Source organism: Hyperoodon ampullatus, assembly GCF_949752795.1.
Source record: "Hyperoodon ampullatus genome assembly, chromosome: 9".
NCBI classification, from domain to species: Eukaryota; Metazoa; Chordata; class Mammalia; order Artiodactyla; family Ziphiidae; genus Hyperoodon; species Hyperoodon ampullatus.
The window spans coordinates 102762038-102784873 of NC_136922.1; the positions used below are offsets into that span (position 1 = coordinate 102762038).

Here is a 22836-nt window from a genome sequence, read left to right on the forward strand (position 1 = left end):
CGGTCACTTGAGCCTCAGTGTGAATGAGTTTGTCAAACGGACATCTCAGAGTGATGGGAGCCCAAAGCCGGGTGTGAAGGCAGAGGCGGTGGTGGTAGGACAGCCGCACTTGGGGTCCGATCAGGGAAGGGCTGGCAGAAGCCTCTGATCCAGAGCCCGGCGAGAAGCAGCGGAGCTGGTGGGGAGAAGCTGGCGTGGCTAGCCCGCTTCCAAGAACACAAGCTGCTGTCCTGTCTTAGGCGTTCGTGACTTTTTCTCACACTTGGGCCCGAGTGTCAGCCCGCCCGCCCCGCACAGGAACCGATCCTGCTTCCGCAGCCTTCGCACAAAAGCTGCAGGCCGCAGCCTGCGGGGGGTGGGGGGAGCCCAGGCCCTCCCTTCCCACCCCTGCCAGTAAGCACACGCCCAGGCCCGCTTTCTTGGCACCCTAAATACTGGAAAATGACAAATAAGGGAGCCGGGGAGGGGGTGCTCCCAACCACCGCTTTGGGTGCCCCCTGTCCCAGCCTGAGGGCCTGGGTGTGGGGGGCGTGAAGAGGGGAGAGGCAGGGTGGGTACACGTGGGACGAGAACCATAAAGGAAGGCCCGGCTCTTTTCTCCCCACTCTGGTGGAAGCCCATCCTTGCCCTCAGCCACTGGGAGCCTGACGCCTCCTGGGCAGAGAAAGGGAAGGCCACGAGCGCATACGCACACGTGTGGTGGCAGCGCCGCCCCTGGTGCAGACCTAAGGGTAAGGGTCATAGCCTCCAACCCCCAGCCTCCAGCCACTTAAGAGTAGCAGAGCCAGGGCCGGACAGTTGGGGCTGTGTTGGAGCTGGAAGCAGGGTTGCAGAGGGCGGTGAAGCGAAACAGAGCCTCAGGCCCCCCCAGCACCACGCCCCCCACCCCCAGAGCCACTTTACCACCACATGAGCCAGACTGTGGGAAAGGAGCCAATTTATGAAATTAAATAAAGTCCACGGAGGGAGTGAAGAGCACGGGTTAGGGCACCTCCACCCTGGTTGGGCCCAGCACAGCTGGGGCGTGGCACACCGTGCATCCCTGCCTTTCCTCCCCTCCCCAGAGGGGGCTTAAATAGGCCAGGCCCCAGCCTGGCCGCCGGGGGCCTGGAGCCTAGGGGGGGCAGAAGTCGGAGAAGTAGGGGTGCTGCAGGGCCTCTTCTGCTGAGATGCGCTGGACCGGGTTACACTTCAGGAGGTTCTGGATGCACAGAAGAAGGCGAGGCAGGTTCACGCCCAGAGCCCCGCGCTCCCCGGGTCCCTCCCGACAAGCGCCCCGGCCCCAGCCCCCGTACCCTGCCCTTGGTCACCTGCAGCAGGTCCCTCCCTGTGGCATTGAGCTTGGGCACGACGTTCACCAGGGACGTTGTGGCTGGGTACATCGGGTAGGGCTGTGGGGGACAGGGTGAGTCAGCCAGGGGTGCGGGGGCGTGGAGGCTGCTAGGGCCAGGAGCTAAGGGGGGCCGCTGATGAACCACGCATGAGCACATCACCCGTCACACCTTATAGTCTGGCAGCTTGGTCATGGCGGGCCACTGCTCCTCAGTCGGTGTCCCCAGCAGCGTGTCCACGGGGTCAAGGATCACTCAGGTGGAAAGGGGCAGGTGAGGGGCTCTTTCCCTGGGGAAGGGGGATTCCTCATACCCACCCGACCTCCTCACTTTATCCCCCAGCTCACGACAGGAGGCGGCCCCCGGCCCATGCGACACTCATACGCAGTCCCAGCTGCGTGCTGTTTTCTGCAGGCCAGGTTCTGTAGAGCCGTTAACGACTTTGACTTAAACCCTGAGGTCCGTGGTCCCGATGAAGCGGTCAGCGGTCCCCCACTCTCACTAATCGTCCCCCTGATCCTGTCGGCTCCTTCAGCCTAGGGATTTGGCTCTCCGTTGGAGGGGTGAGCCCTCTTTGCCTACAGGCTGCACGCTCTCCAGCTGGCGGCGGGCACCTGCCCCGTGACAACCAGGGCGTCCACCATCCTCTGCCCTCAGGAGAAGCCCTGAGGCACCCCCAGGCCTAGCCCAGCCCACCGCTGCCCTCCCTGCCTGCACTCTGAGCTCCAGGGGCTTCCAGATCCCCTCCCAGAGGGCTTGAGGTGAAGGGAGATGGAAGAATATCGGAAGATCCTCTTCAGCTGGTCATCTACGTCGTTGCCAGGAAACAGGGGCCGCCCCGCGTTGGCCAGCTCTGGGAGAGAGGCGGAGGGGTGACAGGCGAAGAAGCCCTCCCTCCCACAGCCCTGCCGTGCCTCCTTCCCACCCAGAGGCCCCACTCCCTTCCCCAGAGGGGAGCCTCCAGACCCTCTTTGTCCACTCAAACGGGAGACGGAGTGCCCCTGCAGACCCCGGCGTGTCACCTGCGAAGATGCAGCCCGCTGACCACATGTCAATGGACGTGGAGTACAGCTTGGCCCCAAAGAGGACATCCGGTGGGCGGTACCACAGCGTGACCACCTGGAGAAGACCCCACCACAGGGAGCCCCAGTTTGAGGGCTGGGGAGGAGAGCGCTCAGAGAGGAGTCCCAGAGGAGGGGCTGACGGATGCTGGTTGGGGACTCCCTCCCGCACCCCCACTTCCCGCCCCGCAGCTCACCTCAGCTGAGTAACAGCGAACAGGGATCCCAAAGGCGCGAGCCAAACCGAAATCAGCCAATTTCAGCTCCCCATTCTGAGGGGGAGGGGCATGGAGAGGGGCTCTTCCACCGTCTGGGGGCAGGCCCCCTGCTCCCGCCTTCCCGTCCAGCTCCCCGCATCCCACGCCAGCCTCCCTGAGGTCCCGTCCTCTCGCCCAGAAGTACCCTGTTTATGAGCAGGTTCTGAGGCTTCAGGTCCCTGTGTAGCACGTTTCGGCTGTGACAGAATCCCAGGCCTTTTAGCAGCTGGAAGAGGAACGACTGGGGGAGGGGCAGGGAGGAGTTCATCGAACTGTCTGGGTGGGAAGCGGGCCCAACGATGGGTCACGCTCCCCTCTGCTCTGCCTTGAAACCCCAGCAGACTTTCAGCACCAAGCTCGGCCCGGCATCACCCCTTCATTATGGAGGACCTACTTCGTTCTTTGCTGGGTACTCGAAAGGTGAACGGGGGCCCTGGTCCCCACCTTTCCGGAGCTGACAACTTGGTGGGCCTTCCTACCTTTCCAGCCCACACTGATCTCTCCCGTACCTGGCCTCATTTGAACATGAACATCATAACCAACAACGTATATACTGTGCTGTATTATTATTCAGCACTTCTTTGCCCTGGAACCTGGGCCTAGAACAGTGCCTGGCACACTGCAAAGCATTCAGTACATATTTGTTGAATGAATGAATCTCTCTGAACCTCATTTTCCTGCCTCTCAAATGTAAATCCTATCACTGACATCAGAGTGTTCCCTTCAGGTCAAAGCGATCACGTGAAAGTGCTTTTGCTAAGATGGAAGCTCTCGGAGGCAGAACCAGGGTTTTCTCCTCCCCTCGTGCCCCGAGTGTCCCCATGCAGGGCCTGAGAGCACGTCCACTGAGTCCGGACACCAACCCCAGCCTCAGTGAGCTCCCAGGAAACCAGTGTCCTCACCTTCACAATTTCAGGATCTAGGTCACCATTGCAGCTGTCGAAATACTTCTTAAGGTCCTAAAAAAGGGATGGGGGTGGGGGATGGGATAGAATTTAACCTCAGTCTGGGTCCCTATATCCTCCCAAGGCTACTGTCCCTCAAGTCCCCCTTTCACCTGGTCACAGAACTCAAAAACCAAAGTCAGCTTCTTGTCGCTGTGCAGGACGTCGTGGAGCCTAGGGAGAAGCAAGTGCTCAGCCAGGCAGGGCCGCAAGTCTGCACCTACTATCCCAGTATCAGCCCAGCCCATCTCTGAAGCCCCCACCACCGGACCACACAGGCAGGGAGGACCCCACCCATCTACACACCTGACGATGTTTTTGTGCTTCAGCTCCTTGAGTAGGCAGATTTCCCGAAGGGCAGAACTCGGCACTCCCTACACATTGGAGGGGGCCAGGTGGGCCACAGTCACATCCCACCCAGCCTAGGCCCTCAGCCCCTCCCTGGCCCCAATGCCCCAGCCCTACCTCATCATCATCATCCAGCCTCACCCGTTTCAGAGCCACGATCTCATGAGTCTCCCGGTTTTTGGCCTTGAACACTGTTCCGTAGGTGCCTAGAGGAAGGAGGTCAGGGCTGAGGGAAAGGATGGGGCACGCTTCCCCAACCCAGGAGGTCCCTGCCGGGAGAGCAAGCAGCGTGGGGGTGTGTTACTTCTGATGCCTGGAGGAGTGGGGGATGTGGCAGAGAGGAGCCTGCAGATGGCTCAAGGGTGTCTGCAACAGGGAGAGGCTGCAGCTGCTGGGTGAGGAGGTCTATAATAAAGGCCGAGCTTCTGGAGGGTCTGAAAATAGGGAGCAGGGGTCTGGGAGAGGAATGAGGGCCGGCAGGAACGCTGAGGTTGGAGGTCTGCAGCGAGAACTGAGGCTGTGGGGGTGGGTGAGGTTCTGCAAGTGGCGCTGAGGACAGGGGTAGGAAATGCAGTACGTGCAGAGGTCGGAGGTGGGTCTACAGGGGTGCTAAGGTTGGGAGGGGGGCGTCTGTGGGAAATGCTAACGGGGGAGGATTGGTGTCTGCAAGGAGTGTTGAGCTCAGGGCCAGGGCTGCAGCCAGTGCTGAGGTTGGAATCTGTGGGCATTGCTGACGGTACAGCAGCCCGGGCTGCAAGGAATGCTAAAGGGTCTGCAGAAGGAGATCTTGCAGGAACATCTCGTGGTCCCATTACCTTCCCCAATCTTCTCCAGTTTCTCGTACTTCTGCATCGCGGCAGCCGCGCGAGGACCCTTGCGGGCCCTGGGTTCTAAGACTCCGGGCCCGGCGTTGCAGAGGAGGCGGCACCCCAGCCTCCGGTCCTGCCCCGCCCCACTGCCTGCGCATGGGCTTCTCGGGCTTGTAGTCCTAGGGCGCCAGGTTTCCCAGTAATGTCCGGGGCCTTAGACAACAAGAAGACTACAACCCCCAGCAGGCTGCGCTCAGGCTCTCTGCAGCACTTGCCTCCCGGGACTCCTGTTCGACCGCGGAGTCAACCCTTGGACTTCAAGTCCCAGGAAGCATCGCGTGTCCGTTTTCCCGGCTCCCCGCCGTCGCGCGCGGCTCCCAGTGTGCCCTGCTAGCGTTATTCCTTTTCAGCGCTTACAACCTTCTTTTGAGAAGGACCTCTCCGGGACTACCCATTCCAGAAGGCAGCAGGGGTGGGGGTGGGGCGCCTTCTAAGGTTTGGGTTTTGGCGGCCTGCATCCTGAGCCCAGGCGGCCCTGCTCTGCCCCGGTTGATGATATTGAGGTTCCATCGACTCCCTGACAATCTCAGCACGGGCTTCCACCTCTCCCTAGGCCATCTGGTGACCTCAGGATTGATTGGGGAATGGCTCTGAGCCATATCTTGCTGACGATGACTTCACAGGGACCAGCTGACCGCAGGGCTGGAAAGAGAGGCAGGTGTGCCCCAGTGGAGACTGGATTCACCGAACGCCAGAGAGTCCTCTCTCCTGTGAGCCCCGTTTGTCGTCTCGGAGCCCACCCAACTCCAGCCTTTCACTACACTCTGATATCCCGAGGCAAGCTGGCTGGACACTGGGAGGGGGTCCCCGCCCCCTGCAGAGCCCGGGCCCACTGGAGTCGGCCAGGGTGTGGCCGAGGGCTGGCAGGTTGGTTACTGCCCTCAACAGACAGAAGGACAGACAGAAGCTACACTTGAAGCAGCCTTGACCTCATCCCTTAAGGAGTTGATTATAGATTTTTCTTGCGGCTTCTCCCTAACTGTCTCATGACTGCATTCTTGAGGGATGTGAACTGGATGATAACTGCCCCAAACAGCACTCCTCAGCGCCGGGACCAAAGTTGGTGCTAAATATTTGTTAATTAACTCGTTTATATCTGAACGTTTTCTGCATACACATTGCAGTGCTTCAGCCGGTGGCAGACTAAAGAAGCAAAACGTACATTTCTTATCTGGAACGAGTTATAATTTATTAGAAAACCAGAAGTACACACAGAGATCTTTAAATGACAGGTGATGACTATGAATAGGGTTCGAGAAGGGAGGTCACCGCAGGGAATCTCTCCGAGGCAGAATTTCCCCGGTTCGTAAAGTCTAAGTCAGTTCAGGGTAATGGGCATCCATCCCCGCCATCACCCCTCTCGCGCTCCCCCTCCACCACCACCACCCCCCGCCCCGCCTCCCGTCCCTGTCCTCCGGGCAAAGACAGGGGCTTTCTTGGAGGCACTGGGGAAACTGCGGGTGGGAGGCGGGGGACACCCGCGGCCGCGAGAGAATCTTGACCCCGATGCATTTATATTTCCACTTCCTCCGCCTCGAATTTTCTGATCATCTTTGTGCCTCCTTTTTCCTGCCTGGGATGGGATCCCCAGCATGAGGCGGGAGCCTTTCCGCCCAAAGGTGCCTAATGCGGCCAAGAGACGACGTCCCCGGGACGCCCGTGCGGGGAAGCCCGGGGAGGCAACCTCGCTGGGCCGCGCCGAGGGACAGCCGGGGCGGCCTCCTCGGCGCTGGGCTCCCAGTGCCGTGCTGTGCCTGGGAGCGCGCCTCCGCCCCCGGGTCTCGGCCCCCACTCCGCGCCTCCCAACCCGCTGCGGCGGGGCCGCGCACGGTGCGCCAGGGGGCGCGCACGCAGAGGGCTGGCCTGCCTGTGGCGCGGGGGAAAGTTGAGTTGGGAGAAGTTGGGAGCGACGGGGGCGCGCCCCAAGGTGGGCACGGGGGAGTCGTCGGGAGCGCGCGAGGGCTCCAGAGAAGGGGGAGAGACCCCGAGACCCCTGCAGCACGAAGTCCAGAGGAAGCGGGTAAGCGGAGAGGTGGCGGAGGGGGAGGGCCAGGGCCGCGGAGGGAGGAAGGGAGGGGAAAGGAAAGGGGGGAACTCGGCACTCGGAGCTGGGAGGGAGTGGAAGTGCAGGAAAGGGCGGAGACAGGGGCGCGGGGAAGCGAGGTCTTGGGGAGAAGGATGGGGAGGCGAGAGGAGTGATTGCTGGTAGGAAGCGGGATCCAGGGTCCGCTTCTTAGAGTTCCCTAAAGCGAGGGTGCCGCGCCCCCTGCCACCAGGAGGGGGTACTCTCTGGGAGGCGCCGCCGGCCCTCCCGACTCCTGGGCGGACTCCAAGACGACACCCCTCCCCTTTGGTCCCCTACTCTATCCTTCATGCCCGTCCGGGGTGCCCTGCCCAGGAGTTGCCCCAAGCCTCTGCCCCCGATTTCGGGGTTGGGAGGCGGAGCCGGGAAGGGGTTGGCGGGTCAGGTCAGGACAAGGGGTCAGACAGAAGAGGGAGCAGCTGGGTGGGGATGGGAAAGGCGAGCGCGGAGAGTTCGACCTAGCTCCTGGGGGGCTGGCTTGTCTGGGTGGGGAGCTCTGTGCTGGGTGTGGGGGGCGGCGCCGCCTGAAATCCAGGGTCCACTTTTCCCTCCTCCCTTCGCTCCCCACTCCCGCCAGGCCCACATCGAAGAGCTGTGGAATGTGCGAATTCACCTGGGGGGTGGTTAATGCCCCCCAAGGGGGTCCGGAGTGCTAATCCCTTGGGCAGGGGAGAGTTGCTAATCCTCCGGGCCGGTCGGGGCTGGTCCCCGGAATGTGCCCCCAGCCCGGATTATCGGCATCGATGCTCTGGACAGAGGCTGCTTTGTGTTCTGGGATGGTGGGGGCGGGGGCGAAGGGGGCGCGGAGGTAAAGGGAGGAGGGGAGGATGGAGGAGCCACTGAGGGCACAGCCTGGAGCGGGGAGTGTGGCGCCGGCAGGTGCCGGCACTCCTTCCCGGACCGGGTTTCCTCCCCCAGCACCCCTCTCCCCCGCACCAGACTTGCCCTGGCGGAGGGCCTGCTAGGGGGAGGTGAAGAGGGCAGTCAGCTGAGTTGGAAGGCCGGCCAGGAATGTGTCGCTCCAGGCTCCCCACCCTGGACTGACCCCCAGACCTACATTGTTTGACCCTGCACTGACCTGTCTTACCCCCGAGTTGGCCCTAAATCCGGTAACCCTGACCCCCCCCCCAGTGACACACTGGGGAGCTTCGGTACTTTTGCCGTCGCAGAGCCTTGGGTGTCCCCAGCACCGCCCCCACTAGGAATAGGTTCCCCAGTTGGCACTGGTCAGGTTCCCCAACCGCAGCTCTCTTGCTGCCCTCGCCCCCCCCCCCCCCCGCACGGTGTCCTCCCCAGACACCCCTACAGTCACGGTCAGGAGGGCGTCGGCCCTGCCACTCAGATTTTCCTGGCCCCAGGCTTGGGGAGGGGAGGGATCGGGACTGCTCCTGAGGGCAGAACCTCAGAGTTGCTGTGCCCACCCTCCTTCTGGGCGTCACGTGCCCCTCCCCCATTATAAAGCCGTGCCCGGCCTGTGCCGCCAGCCTCCCTTCCTCCCTCCCACTGAGTGAGTGGAGTTGGGCTCCTGCCCCTCCCCCCAGGGAGCCTCCCCCCCCCACACTTCGGGGCTGGGCTTTTTTCAGAGGAGGGGGCACATGAACAGCCCCCTTGCTTGCTGTTGGGGGCTCCCTCCAGAGCTCTCTTTCTCCCTTCCTTCATCCTCCCGTCGTCTCTGCCTCAAGGGGTGTCTCACTCCCCCGAGCACAGCCCTCTCTGGTCTCAGCCCGTCTCAGCGTGCCGTGCCACGGCTGGGCCACCGCTCCCACCGCTCCCGTTTCTGGCTCGGCCTCTCCTCCCTGCTTCCTCTGTCTCCCCTCCCTGGTCTCCGCTGCTTTCTCGCCGGGTCTGGGCCTTGACTCCTGTCTGCCTTTTTTTTCCCCCAGCATCTCTCACCCCCGGCTCTCTCCCCCTCACTCCTTGGCCCTCTGTGGCCTCCTGTGCCTCAGTCCTTGCCTCTGTCTCTCTTTGTTCCTCTCTTTTCTTCCCATAAATAACTCTCTTTGCTCCCCCCACCCTCCAAGGGCCACTCTAAGGCCTTTCATAGTCTGGGAGGATCCTGTGCAACCAGGAGACCCCTCGTTGGCCAGCGGGCTTCCGTGAAGCCCCCGTGCCCTGCCCTCCCCTGGCTGGGCAATGTTGGGGTGCCCCTGCAGGCCTGGCACCTCTCTCATGCAGTGATTGCTCCTCCCCCGCCCCCACCCCCAGGTTATGCCGCCGCCTTGTTGCCCTGAAAGCCGCAGCTACAGCGAGAAGGGCTAGGACTTGGCCATGAGCAGCGCCCCCGGGCGCCCCGCCTCGGGCGCAGATTCCTTCCGCACTGTGAGTACTGCCCGCTGCTCCCCCGTCCCTCTCCACCATCACCCCTGGGGCTCTGGCCAGGGTTCGGGTCTGTGTCAAACAGGGGCGTGTGGGTCCGGAGAGGCCTGGGAGGGGAGCCTGGGAGGGACTTGGGAGGGGCACCGCCATCCCCGCTCTGGGCCTTGCGTGGGGCATTGGGTCTGGGACAGGTATCCCCCAGGTTGGGGGGTGGGTGTCAGACAGCTTCTGGTCCTACGGAGGGAGTTGAGGCTCTGTGTCCTGAAGACCCGGGTTGTTTAGCCTCAGCAAGAGAGGAACTTTGGGAAGCCTGGGTCTCTAAGTCAGCGACCCCCCCCTTCTGGCTGGGTCTTAGAGGCGGTGCCAGTCTGCTGCAAGGTAGCTCTGGGCAGACCGCTGCACCCCCAGCCCCACGTGCCACTCAGCCCCGCCCCTCCTGGCCCCCACGTGGCCACCGCCCCTCGTGTCCCCCTCCCGATCTTCCTGGGAAGGCTAATGATTAACCCCAGTGCCATAATCAGCCCGTTATTGGTCACCTTGGCCCAGCGGGGCACGTGACCAGGAAGAGGCGCCGGCTGGTCCCCTCCCCCTCCCTCCCGAGTTCACCCCTGCCGGCCATGGACTTCCTCCTGCAGCCTCAGGTGCAAGGGGTTCTTGACCTTCCTCCCCCCACCCCGGGCTAGCCCGCGTGCTAATTCTGGTGAGAGTGAGGCCCAGGGCCCGGGGGAGCCGGGCTAGAGCTGCGGAGGTGGGCTGGGGAGAAGCAGATTCCTCACCCCTGCGTCTTCTCCTGCCCAGTGTCCCTGCCACCCCCAGCTGCTCGTGACCCCACCTCCGGGACTCTCCAAGGCCCGCCCTTCTTCCCAGCCTACCTCCCCCTTGCGCTTCCTTGCTCTGGTACCCCTGCCCTTGGAGATGTCGATGCCCTTCAAGTCCAGAAGCTCTTGAGCAAATATTTAGCGGTGCCTGGAGCTGAGAGGCCGGCGGGGGGAGGGGGAGGGGTGGGGGGGCTGGACCAAGGCCGTGGGCTGGGCGGCCGGCTGCTCAGCTAGGCTGAGCTCTCCAAAGCGCCACACCGCCACCACCACCGCAGTCCCGCCGCTCCTGCAGTATGACTCAGGTGGGGGGAGTGAGGGTGGAGGCAGGGTGGGGGCAGGGCGGGGCCCCGCAGCGGCTGAGGCCCCGGGCTCCGGACTCAGTGGGACTCAGCGCGGGTGGGCTGCCCCTGCTGCCAGCGGGGGCCTCTCCTCACAAGGTGAAGCGCTGCATCCCTGTCCAGGAGCTGGTCTCTAGTTTGATTCAGACCAAGCCCGGGTCAGCTAGCTCAGGCGCCTGCAGAAGTTACTTTTCAGGCTCAGCGGCCGTCCCCCAGCGCAGGGGTTGCGTTCACTATCAGCCATGTGAACGGCCCAGATCACACACCCGACCTTGACCTGCAGGCTGGACACACAGGGTTTCTGCTGAGGCTTCCAGGGCAGATACTTTCCCCCTGCCCTAGAACTGACTGGAATGCGCCCAGCCAGGGTCCTGAGAGCCCGGAACCCGGGGGACGGGCTGCCGGGCGGTGGGTGCTGAGTCCCGAGTCCCTGGCACTCAAGGGGAGGGCAGCCGGGGGCGGGGGGGGGTACTGGACTCGGCCGCTAGGCGGGGTGGGGTTTCGAGAAACGACTCCCTCCCGTGCGTGCGTTCTCACCGCCCCTTCTCCACAGCCAGAGCCGGAGAGCCTGGGCCCTGTGACGCCTGGCTTCCCTGAGCAGGAGGAGGATGAACTTCACCGCACCCTGGGCGTGGAGCGGTTTGAGGAGATCCTACAGGAGGCCGGGTCCCGAGGAGGGGAGGAGCCCGGCCGAAGCTATGGGGAGGCAGACTTTGAATGTGAGGGGGCTCGGGGAGGCGGGGCGAGCTGGGGGGCAGGGGTGCTCTGGCTGCCAGGTGGAGCCAGGATGGAGCCGGAGGCCTAGGGGTGGTGCTGGGGGCCGGCCAGCTGAGCGGGGAGCCGTGCCCACCGGCAGCCAAGCGCCCTCCTCCCTGCAGACCACCGGCAGTCCTCCCACCACATCCACCACCCGCTGTCCACCCACCTGCCTCCTGACGCCAGGCGCCGAAAGGTACCCCAGGGCCCAGGACGGAAGCCGCGCAGGCGCCCTGGAGCCTCCCCGACCGGGGAGACCCCCACCATCGAGGAGGGCGAGGAAGAGGAGGAAGAGGCCAGTGAGGCCGAGGGGGCCAGGGCACTCACCCAGCCGTCCCCTGCGTCCACACCCTCTTCCGTGCAGGTGAGCGGGGGCAGGGCTCCTGGGGATGTCTGCAGTACCCCTGGCCTGGCCTCACCTGCTCACACGGGTCCCTGTTCTAGTTCTTTCTCCAGGAGGATGAAGGTGCGGACCGGAAGGCGGAAACGACCAGTCCGTCTCCCCCTCCAATGCTGCCCCACCACGAGGCAGCTCCCCAGGCCACCAAAGGGGCCCAGACTGGGTAAGTGTCCCCAGATAGGGACCTCCCGTGCCGGCACCAGCGAGTTGAGGTGGGGAGAAAAGCAAGAGCCTTGAGGTCCCCGGACAGGTTCAGAAATCCCAGTCCTGCTGCTGCGATTTGACTTTGGACAAGTCACAGTGTCTCTGAGCCTGTTTTCCCATCTATAAACCAAGAATATTAGAAGCGTGGTGTGAACGGAAGTTTAAGTATGGGTCAGCCTGGCACGGAAGAGATGTGTGGTCTAAGCCGTCTCCTCCCACCCCCTGCCATCCCCCCGCCCGTGGCTTCAGGTGGAGAAGCATCAAACACCGGATCAGGGACTGGACGGGTGACCTCCAGGCACCCCCTGGGACCCCAAGGGTGTGAGAGGAATAGGAGACCCCCTCTTGCTCTTGGGGAGCTAGCTGCCAGTCCACCCTGGTCGTGGTCCCGTGAAATGGTATCAGAACAAGTCACTGTGCCAGACGACCTGGTTCAGGTGTAGTGTCGGTACCAGTAGGTGATTGGAGTTTGGGGTTGTTAAACAGAGAAGGCTTCTTGGAAGAAATCACTTTGAACTAGGTCTCAAGGTCACTACTGTCACCTCCCTGTTGCTTTCTGGGTGCCAGGCAGTGCGAAGGACCCGGGGAAGTGAAGGGCCAATTGCCCCTCCAGGGAGGCACAGACTCGCTGGGGAGATAGGACAGTGTGGACGGAGCTGGGTCCGCGTTGGCCGTCTGCGCTGGGGGCGCAGGCCTGCAGGTGGCTGGACGGCCAGGAGGAGGTGGCGGAGCCCCAGAGAGAGCACGGCGTTGCGCTGGAAAAGTGGGTCAGATTTGTGGGCAGGGGTGCAGGCAGAAGCGAGGGCACGGAAGGTAGGTGTAGGTGGAGAGAGCCTGGCAGAGGAGGGACTGGTCACGGGCAGGGGATGGGGGCTTGGAGCTGTGGGAGGTGAGATGCCGGGAGAACGGTGTGGAAAGGTGCGGCAGGGACAGGGACCCACTGGCAGTGGCAGAGAGAAAGGAGGCATCGCAGCCTGGGGTACAGGAGCAGAAGCTGGAATCTGTAAGGGACAGGGGTTCATATCCTCCTTATGACTGTTGGGCAGGATGGGGTGTCTACAGTTTCAAAGGCCCATTTCCATGTACTTTACTCCATTTGGTTAGAAACACGGGACGCTGTGAACCTCGAGTCCATTGTTAGGGGTGTGCCTGGGAGGGGAAGCAGGTCCCACTCTGGGTACTTTTCTGGACTTCACTCTCCCCACACCTGGGAAGGCTGCCCTCAGCTCCATTTTTCTGCTGAGCTGATGTTCCGGGTGGCTTGTGTGATTGCTTGGGTGGCACAGCCAGTAAACGGTTGAGCCGGATTTAGATGCGGCAGTCTGCTTCCAGAATCCTCACTCTTTCATATCCACACCTACCGAGAGTGGGGAGCGAGGAGGGGTGAGGTCCAGTGGGGTCCCCTTCCTGGGCCCCTCCTGTGTGGCTCCCGGCCGAGGGGGAGGGGCCAGCGTTCTCAGGCTCACAGCTGCTTTGTCTCTCCAGAGCCCTGGTGGAAGAGGTGGCGGCAGTGGCCAGTGTCACAGCGGGAGGTGATGACGGGGGTGCCTCTGGGCGCCCCCCGGCCAAAGCGCAGCCTGGGCACCGCAGCTACAATCTGCAGGAGAGGAGACGCATCGGCAGCATGACTGGGGCTGAGCAGGCACTGCTGCCCCGGGTCCCGACGGACGAGAGCGAGGCCCAGACGCTGGCCACGGCCGACCTAGATCTCATGAAGAGTGAGTGCTGGGCCTGGGCCAAGCCCGGAGCTGCTGGGAACGAGGGTGGGGGTAAGAGGAAGGGGCGCTTGACCCCGTCCCTCCACCCCCCGCCCACAGGTCACCGGTTTGAGGACGTTCCTGGGGTACGGCGACATTTGGTGCGGAAGAATGCCAAAGCGTCTGTGCAGAGTGGCCGGGAAGGGCGAGAGCCTGGCCCCACCCCTCGGGCTCGGCCCCGGGCCCCCCACAAGCCCCACGAGGTAATTTCTCCACTTCACGGTCTTCCAGCATCTCCCCATCTGTCTTCTCACCACAGCCCCCGCCCCTTCTCGGACCTGCGGTCATCTCCAGCACCAGGGTTGTCATGTATGGTTTTGAAGGTTGTACACTGGACAAGAGTGCAATATACACATCTTCGAACAGTGTTGATTTTTTTTTAATTGAAATATAGTTGATACACAATATCATGTTAGCCTCAGGTGTACAACATAACGATTCAACATTTAAACATATTACCAAATGTGTACTACGGTAAGTCTAGTAGCCGTCTGTCCCCAGACAGTTATTACGGTATTACCTGCTGTTGCTGGTGTGGGCCTTACAGTTCTGGTTCACATCTTAGACAGGTCGGCTTCCCTTTCATGCCCGTTTTCTGGCAGCTGGCAGCGAGGTGTTTGAGGACTGTTTGGGCCAGAGGCAGCTCCGTGGAGCAGCGTGTTTCATTTTTCAGAATCCAGTTACCTCTGTGCTCATCCAGTCCTCCCATAACCTGTGAGGATGTTGGCCCAGGCGGCACATCAGCCATAAATCAGGGGCAGTGACTGGTCAAGGCCACTCAGTTACTTAGCGACGTTGCCCACCTTAGACTCTAGGGCTCTGGCCCTGAACCCTGACCCTTCCAGTGGATTTTTTTGGTTACCTTTTTATTGCGGTCGAACAGACACAGTAAAGCACACTCGGGTTAAGCATACAGCTCTGTGACACTTTGCACGTGTAAATACCTGGCCAACCCTACCTAGATATAGGACATTTCCCACACTCAGGAAGTTCCTTCAGGCCTCTGCCTAGTCACCACCCTCAGAGGTGACCGCTCTGCGGTCACTCTCAATTAGTTTTGCCAGTTCTTGAATGCATATAAATGAATCCTACAGAATTCCAATGTAGGACTTCCCTGGTGGCCCAGTGGTTAATACTCCTCAGTTCCCATGGGTTCGATCCCTGGGCAGGGAAGTTCCACATGCTGCGTGGCGAGGCCAAAAAAAATTCCTGTGTGTGTGTGTGTGTGTGTGTAGTGACCATTCATCAGACAGTTACTAAGAGTCATATACTGTGCTAAATGTTTTGTATACTTTTTCTTTTAGCCCTCATTAGAGCCCTTTTATTATTATTATTATTGTAGTACAGTTGATTTACAATGTTGTGTTAATTTCAGGTGTACAGCAAAGTGATTCAGTTATACATACATATATATCTATTTTTTTCAGATTCTTTTCCCTCATAGGTTATTATAAAATATTGAGTATAGATCCCTGTGCTATACACTAGTAACGGGGGTGGTATTACCCCCATTTTACAGACGAGGGCCAGTCTGCGATGGGTTAATAACTCGCCCCAGCTCCATGCCTGTGCCCCTGTCCTGCCACGCCCTCTCATCTCACCCCAAGGTGTTTGTGGAACTGAATGAGCTGCTGCTGGACAAAAACCAGGAGCCTCAGTGGCGGGAGACGGCGCGCTGGATCAAATTCGAGGAGGATGTGGAGGAAGAGACGGAGCGCTGGGGGAAGCCCCACGTGGCCTCCCTCTCATTCCGCAGCCTCCTGGAGCTGCGCCGCACCCTGGCCCACGGTAACCCACACCCCACGCCCTGCCCGTCATTGCCCCAGGAGTTCCCTTTGCCCGCCGCGCCCGTTCTCTGAGGACCACGTGGTCCCACATTTGTCTTGAGCAACAGGGTGTGTAATGTCACCAGAGCCCAGGAGGGAGCATCTCCTGTCACGATATCACCTCTCGCAATGCCTGCCATTCCTCGGGCTCTGTCATTGGGTGACTGCAGGGCAGGACTGACCCTCTTCTCTTGTCTGGCATCTTCAGCAAGCAGCTTCTCTAAGTGATATTTTCAGATAACGGAAGCTGGTATGTTTTGGATGCTACAATGTTGTCAAACAGTTTTGGTGGAACGCTTTCTGAAATTCTAGAGATTCTGGGGCATGTGACCTAACCTGTAGTAGGGCTGTGTAAACTTGACTGCACGAGCACGGATGCAGGATTCGCGAGCTCTGTGTCTGATGTTCTGCTGTTTGCTTGTTTCCTCCTTCCTGTTGGGGAATCGCTCCCAGTTGCCGTCAGCAGGCCTGCTTCTAAGCAGCTGAGGACTCAGAAACCTGCTGTCACAATTATTTCCAAACTAGCAGAAACTAACTAGGCTCTGAGTGAGGCTTGAGGGCTTGGGGTAAGGTGCCAAAGTGCGGGTGCTTTATCGCCGGGCTTTGCGATCTCGGTTTTGGCTGCTCGGGGGGCCTTCGGTTCTGTTTGTTCTTTAGTTCTGTGTTCCTGTGAGTTGACCTTGGCGGAAAAATGACCTGGTGGCTTTTGAAAGGACCTTCATTTCTATATGAAATGGCAGCTCAGAGCAGTGACGGGGTGGAGAGATCTAGAAACTGTCCTTGAGCAGCTAGCTGCTGGACTTGGAGGGGGGCGTCTTCAGGTGGCTCCAGGGCTGCCACGGGGACGAGGCCGCAGACCGGCCGTGTCGTGCTCCAGAGGGCAGAACTGGGACCCTAGAGTGAAGTCAGAGGAGGCACTTGCTGGCAGTGAAGAGCAGTCTAGGCCGAGCGGGTGGCCCGGGGCACTTCCTGCTGCGTGCTTCCCGGAAGGGGCATCTGGGCAGGGCCCGGCCCCGGTAGCCTCTCTGATGGCTGGGGTTCCCTGGCCTCTGCTGAGCCCCACAGCATTCCTGCTGGGAGAGGAGGGTTGGAAGAAATGGGTCAGAGAGGCCGTGGAACTTGGGCCTCGGGCAGAGCTGGGCCCTGCTCACTGATTCCTGGGCTGGTGCTCCGACCCTGGGCTGCACTTACGTGGCTGCCCTCGCTCCCGCTCTCCCTCCCTCCCATCCCCGCCCTTGCATCTTGCCTGGGGATGAGGACCCCCTCCCGGTTGTCCTTATTCCAGGGGCTGTGCTCTTGGACCTGAACCAGCAGACCCTGCCTGGCGTGGCCCACCAGGTGGTGGAGCAGATGGTCATCTCTGACCAGATCAAGGCCGAGGACAGAGCCAACGTGCTGAGGGCCCTGCTGCTAAAGCACAGGTGAGGCACCGCCCGCCACACCCTGCCCGCCCGCCTGTGCCCAGTGCCCGCGTGTGCCCAGCGCCGGCCGCCGGCCCTCACCTCCTGCCTGCTGCCCCACCAGCCACCCGAGTGACGAGAAGGACTTCTCCTTTCCCCGCAACATCTCGGCCGGCTCCCTGGGCTCCCTGCTGGGGCATCACCACGGCCAGGGGGCCGAGAGCGACCCCCACGTCACCGAGCCTCTCATTGGAGGTGTTCCCGAGACCCGGCTGGAGGTGGAGCGAGAGGTGAGGGGAGAAAGTGACCCTGCCTGGGTCAGGTCCGGCCACCACTGCGGCTGCGGGACCACCGAGCGAGTCGGGCGGGAATGGGGGGGCCGGGGGTGGGGGGTGGCCAGGCTGAGCTCTGCTCTTCTGTATCCCCAGCGTGAGCTGCCTCCTGCAGCTCCTCCGGCTGGGATCACCCGCTCCAAGTCCAAGCATGAGCTGAAGCTTCTGGAGAAGATCCCTGAGAACGCCGAGGCCACGGTGGTCCTTGTGGGTATGTGAGGCGAGCTCGGGGGTGGGGGCAGGGTGCGGGTGGCCGGGCCTGCCTCGGTGGCGCCCCCTGCGCTGGGGGCCGGGAGGCGACCGGTGCTCCCGCGCCCATGCCGGCTGCACGCCCCCAGGCTGTGTGGAGTTCCTCTCCCGCCCCACCATGGCCTTCGTGCGGCTGCGGGAGGCAGCGGAGCTGGACGCGGTGCTGGAGGTGCCGGTGCCCGTGCGCTTCCTCTTCCTGCTGCTGGGCCCGAGCAGCGCCAACATGGACTACCACGAGATCGGCCGCTCCATCTCCACCCTCATGTCCGACAAGGTCAGCCGCCGCCCGGCCGGGCCTCGTGCCCCAGAGCCCACTTGGGATGCCCCCACCCAGTCGCCCAGCCCGGCCCCAGGCCCCCCGGCCCTCGTCCCGTGTCCTCACTAGCCCCGGTCCCGCTCTGGCAGCAATTCCACGAGGCAGCCTACCTGGCAGACGAGCGGGAGGACCTGCTGGCGGCCATCAATGCCTTCCTGGACTGCAGCGTGGTGCTGCCACCCTCGGAGGTGCAGGGCGAGGAGCTGCTGCGGTCCGTCGCCCACTTCCAGCGCCAGATGCTCAAGAAGCGGGAGGAGCAAGGCCGGCTGCTGCCCCCGGGGGCCGGGCTGGAGCCCAAGTCAGCCCAGGAGAAGGGTACGGGCCAGCGCAGGCCGGGGCCGGGTCTGGGCTGCCGGCGGGGGGCTGGGGGGTGAGGCTGGAGGGTGGGTGGCCTGTTGTAGGCGGAGGAGAGCGGGACGGGACGAAGAGGGCTGTGACGGGCGCCCTGATGGAGGCCCGGGTTGCAGCGCTCCTGCAGATGGTAGAGGCGGCAGGTGCGGTGGAAGACGATCCCCTCCGGCGGACAGGCCGGCCTTTCGGGGGCTTGATCCGAGATGTGCGGCGCCGCTATCCCCACTACCTGAGCGACTTCCGAGACGCGCTCGACCCCCAGTGCCTGGCCGCCGTCATCTTCATCTACTTCGCGGCCCTGTCTCCTGCCATCACCTTCGGGGGGCTTCTGGGTAAGGAGAGGCTTCAGGTCGTGGTGGGGAGCGCCCGGGCCCCCCCGGCCGCCAGCCCCTGAGCTGGCTCTTGCCGCCCTAGGAGAGAAGACGCATGACCTGATTGGAGTATCAGAGCTGATCATGTCCACGGCGATCCAGGGCGTGATCTTCTGCCTGCTGGGGGCCCAGCCGCTGCTGGTGATTGGCTTCTCGGGGCCCCTGCTGGTCTTCGAGGAAGCCTTCTTCTCGGTGAGGGGCCACGGGCTACCCGGGCTGGTTCTTCCTGCCCAGATCAGCTCCCCCTCCTCTTCCCCGAGCACTTCCACCCCCACCCCGACACCGTTAGCCCGCCCCGGGCTCCGAATCTGACTGCCCACCCCGCCCCAGTTCTGCAGCAGCAACAACCTGGAGTACCTGGTGGGCCGCGTGTGGATTGGCTTCTGGCTGGTGCTGCTGGCCTTGCTCATGGTGGCCCTGGAGGGGAGCTTCCTGGTGCGCTTCGTCTCCCGCTTCACCCAGGAGATCTTCGCCTTCCTCATCTCCCTCATCTTCATCTACGAGACCTTCTACAAGCTGGTTAAGGTGCGTGGGCCTGACGGAACCTGGCCCAGGAGGGGCCAGGCTTTGGGACTGGAGGGAGCCGGGGGCGTCCTGCCCCTTTGTTCTCCGAGCGTGAGGCCGGGCTGCCCCATGGAGCCACAGAACCTAGGCTGGTCCTTCCTCCCGCCCCCACCCCTTCCCCGCCCACCTCCCTCCCTGTCACCAACATATACACCAGAGCTTCAGATCAGTCTTAAAGACTCATGTGTTTTGTTTTTTTTAACTTGTAAATACATTCTTGCAAAAGTAGTATACATGCTTCACAGCATGTAAGACGTATATTTCACAGTATCTTCTGTGAAATAAATTTTCAAAAACTTAAGATGTGAAAAGGGGGATCCTTATGAGCTTATTCTGCAATTATTTCATTACCTGTGAGGCTGAAGATCTAGGTGGATGACTCACATATCTTTAATAATGAAGGTAATAGGTGCTTTTGTTTTTTGAATAACTTTATTTATTTTTGGCCGCGTTGGGTCTTTGTTGCTGCGTGCGGGCTTTCTCTAGTTGCGGCGAGTGGGGGCTACTCTTCGTTGTGTTGTGCGGGCTTCTCATTGCGGTGGCTTCTCTTGTTGCAGAGCACGGGCTCTAGGCGAATGGGCTCAGTAGTTGTGGCTTGTGGGCTCTAGAGCGCAGGCTCAGTAGTTGTGGCACACGGGCTTAGCTGCTCCACGACATGGGATCTTCCTGGACCAGGGCTTGAACCTGTGTCCCCTGCACTGGCAGGCGGATTCTTAACCACTGTGCCACCAGGGAAGTCCCTGTGCTTTTGTTAAAGCGGCGAACAATCCAAAATGTCAAAGGGAAAGGCCCCCAAGATGACAGACAGGGTCACGGTCTGGGCATCAGACCCACGTCTGTGTCTGTGTCTGTGTCTGTGTCAGGATCAGAAGATGTGCCCCCAAGGCCCACCATGCTCCCTGTGTTGCTCCTCCAGGCCTGGCTGGAGCCTCATTTGCAGCTGCTTTCCCGAGTTAGATCAACCCCTCTCTTTTTTTTTTTTACATTTTTTGGCCATGCCGGGTGGCATGTGGGATCTTAGTTCCCTGACCAGGGATCAAACCCGCACACCCCCTGCATTGGAAGCTCAGTCTTAACCACTGGACCTCCAGGGAAGTCCCAGACCAGCCCCTCTCTTAATTCCTAGTTGTCTTGTGCTCACATCTGGTCACCGCGGTCATTTTCTTAATCAAGACAAGCTCCTTGAGGGCAGGCCAGCCACCCCCAGCCCCACCTGTCCCGCTCAGCATATAGCTGAGTCCCGGATGTCTCACCAGTTAAGCTGATAGAATCCTTTGTCCTCTCCCCAGATCTTCCAGGAACACCCCCTCCACGGCTGTTCGGTCTCCAACAGCTCCGAGGCAGACAGTAGCGAGAACGCCACGTGGGCTGGGGCAGGAGAAGGAGCCACGCTGGGGCCGAGGAATGAGAGCTCAGCTGGGCCGTCCAGGCAGGCGAGGCCCCGGGGCCAGCCCAACACCGCCCTGTTGTCGCTGGTGCTCATGGCTGGCACCTTCTTCATCGCCTTCTTCCTGCGCAAATTCAAGAACAGCCGGTTCTTCCCTGGCCGGGTGTGTGGGCTGGCAGGCCCGAGGGAGGCGAGATCTGGGGGCAGCAAGGGGGGCGACTCGGAGTCAGGGCTGGAGCGAGCTGTGGGGCCTCTGAGCATGGTGCTCGCCCACAGGTACGGCGAGTGATCGGGGACTTTGGGGTACCCATCGCGATCCTCATCATGGTGCTTGTGGATTACAGTATCGAGGACACCTATACCCAGGTACGGCGGAGCGCGCGCAGCAGTGAGGCGGTGCTGGGCTCTGGATGTTCCCCTCCAGGCCCCCATGTCCAGAGCTGCCTCTAAACTGGGCAGACACCAGGCCTTTCCCACAGCACGCCTTCAGCGTCCACCCTGCCCAGTGCAGCTCAGGGCACTCCCTCCAAGGTTCACCCACCCCCGGCCCCACCCTCTGCCCCGCAGAAGCTGAGCGTGCCCAGTGGATTCTCAGTGACAGCCCCAGAGAAGCGGGGCTGGGTCATCAACCCCCTGGGGGAGCACAGCTCCTTCCCTGTGTGGATGATGGTTGCCAGCCTGCTGCCCGCCATCTTGGTCTTCATCCTTATCTTCATGGAGACACAGATCACCACGTGAGTGGTCCTGGCAGAGGCGGGGTGCTGTGCAGACGGGGACCACCTGCTGCGTGGAGGGGCTGGAGCCCCCGGCAGGCTGGCTGCTGGAGTTTACTTTGCAGGCAACAGAAAATCCCACTGACGTTTGCTTGGATGGGCACAGGACGGGCTGGGAACTGTCCAGGAGGGTGGGGAGGGCCAGGTGGGACTCGGTTCCATGATGGAACCCTCGCCCTGACGGAAGAGTCAGGGACCATCAGGTTCCACAAACAGACGGAGGTGACTGATGGGGCACCCTGGGAAGACGCAGCTGTCTGCCAGGCTGGGCCCGGGGCTCAGTGCGCGCCTGTCTCCGCCCAGGCTGATCATCTCCAAGAAGGAGCGCATGCTGCAGAAGGGCTCCGGCTTCCACCTGGACCTCCTGCTCATCGTGGCCATGGGTGGCATCTGTGCCCTCTTTGGCTTGCCCTGGTTGGCTGCTGCCACTGTCCGCTCCGTCACGCATGCCAACGCGCTTACTGTCATGAGCAAGGCTGTGGCGCCCGGGGACAAGCCCAAGATCCAGGAGGTCAAGGAGCAGCGGGTGACGGGGCTGCTGGTTGCCCTGCTTGTGGGTACGTTCCCCTCTTGCGCCCAGCCTTCCCGTAGGGGTCTTGGGGCCACTGGGGTGGGGAGCCCTGGGGCCAGCTGTTCCTTCTCCTCCTCCCCCAGGCCTCTCCTTGGTCATCGGGGATCTGCTCCGGCAGATACCCCTGGCTGTGCTCTTCGGGATTTTCCTGTACATGGGAGTTACCTCCCTTAACGGGATCCAGTTCTATGAGCGGCTGCACCTGCTGCTCATGCCACCCAAACACCACCCAGACGTCACCTACGTCAAGAAGGTGAGACCCGGCCCGGAAGGGCCCCATGCCTCCGCCCCCTCCTGGTCTGTGTGGGTCACCCTCCAGCCCCCCATCTGCCCACTCTGGCCACCACCATTCAGCCTGTGCAGACCCGTCTCCGGTAAGCACCCGAGAAGGCGCTTCCGTCCCACCTCTGTGGAGGGGAGAGGGGTCACCGTCCTCTGGGTGTGGCAGGCCTGATGGCCCTCCGGGGACCGGGGCGCCCGGAGGCTGGGGAGAAGCCTGGGCTCACCTGTCCTGCCCTGCGCCACCCCACCCAGGTTCGGACCCTCCGTATGCACCTGTTCACGGCCCTGCAGCTGCTCTGCCTGGCCGTGCTCTGGGCCGTCATGTCCACGGCCGCCTCCCTGGCCTTCCCCTTCATCCTCATCCTCACGGTGCCGCTCCGCATGCTGGTGCTCACCCGCATCTTCACCGAGCGAGAGATGAAATGCGTAAGGCTTCTGCGCCCCCGCCCCAGCCCCACCGCCCCCTCCTTGGTCTTGCCGAGGGGTCGTGCTCAGCACCGACCTTCCCGACTCTGACCCCACCACAGCTGGACGCGAACGAGGCGGAGCCGGTGTTTGATGAGCGGGAGGGTGTGGACGAGTACAATGAGATGCCCATGCCTGTGTAGCTGCTGCCCGGATGGACAGCCGAGGGACAGATGGACAGAGGGAACAGGGGCTGGGGGGTGCTCTCCCCGTCCTCCTCCCTCCTCATTTTTATTTAAGTGAATAATTTAAAGTCCCCTTACCAGCCCCCCCGCAATAAAGTGCTTCGGCCCCCACCTATCCCCGGCCGCGTGTCTGTGTGTGGTGTGTGTATGTGTGGTGTGTGTGGTGTATGTGTGGTGTGTGTGGTGTGTGTGTGGTGTGTGTGTGTGTGTATGGTGTGTGTGTGTGTGGTGTGTGTATGTGTGGTGTATGTGTGTGTGTGTGGTGTGTGTGTGTGTGTGTGT

At 61.8% G+C, this 22836-nt stretch overlaps 2 protein-coding genes across 5 annotated transcripts; one reads left to right on the forward strand and one right to left on the reverse strand.

The window, feature by feature from the left end:
• Nucleotides 1-922: 922 nt before the first annotated feature.
• CDK5 (cyclin dependent kinase 5) lies at nt 923-4793 on the reverse strand (the record flags this gene model as incomplete). Of its 2 annotated transcripts, XM_079711148.1 has the most annotated exons (12): nt 923-1201; nt 1311-1391; nt 1503-1563; nt 2115-2184; nt 2354-2450; nt 2590-2664; nt 2795-2890; nt 3552-3608; nt 3707-3767; nt 3900-3967; nt 4059-4147; nt 4757-4793. In XM_079711148.1, 12 exons carry the CDS (start codon nt 4791-4793, stop codon nt 1115-1117), a joined length of 879 nt encoding a protein of 292 aa, XP_079567274.1. In that variant the 3' UTR covers nt 923-1114. The 2 variants fall into 2 exon arrangements, with proteins under 2 accessions (XP_079567274.1, XP_079567275.1); XM_079711149.1 differs by lacking the exon at nt 2795-2890.
• A 4368-nt stretch (nt 4794-9161) lies between these two features.
• SLC4A2 (solute carrier family 4 member 2) lies at nt 9162-22669 on the forward strand (the record flags this gene model as incomplete). Of its 3 annotated transcripts, none has more annotated exons than XM_079710998.1 (22): nt 9162-9212; nt 10919-11084; nt 11244-11485; nt 11566-11684; nt 13211-13443; nt 13543-13685; nt 15090-15270; nt 16594-16729; nt 16833-16998; nt 17137-17251; nt 17379-17563; nt 17695-17920; nt 18073-18288; nt 18371-18519; nt 18658-18852; nt 20181-20441; nt 20555-20644; nt 20846-21012; nt 21355-21608; nt 21706-21875; nt 22157-22330; nt 22432-22669. In XM_079710998.1, 22 exons carry the CDS (start codon nt 9162-9164, stop codon nt 22510-22512), a joined length of 3720 nt encoding a protein of 1239 aa, XP_079567124.1. In that variant the 3' UTR covers nt 22513-22669. The 3 variants fall into 3 exon arrangements, with proteins under 3 accessions (XP_079567124.1, XP_079567125.1, XP_079567126.1); XM_079710999.1 differs by having other exon boundaries at nt 16833-16986; XM_079711000.1 differs by lacking the exon at nt 9162-9212 and adding an exon at nt 9812-9850.
• Nucleotides 22670-22836: the final 167 nt, after the last annotated feature.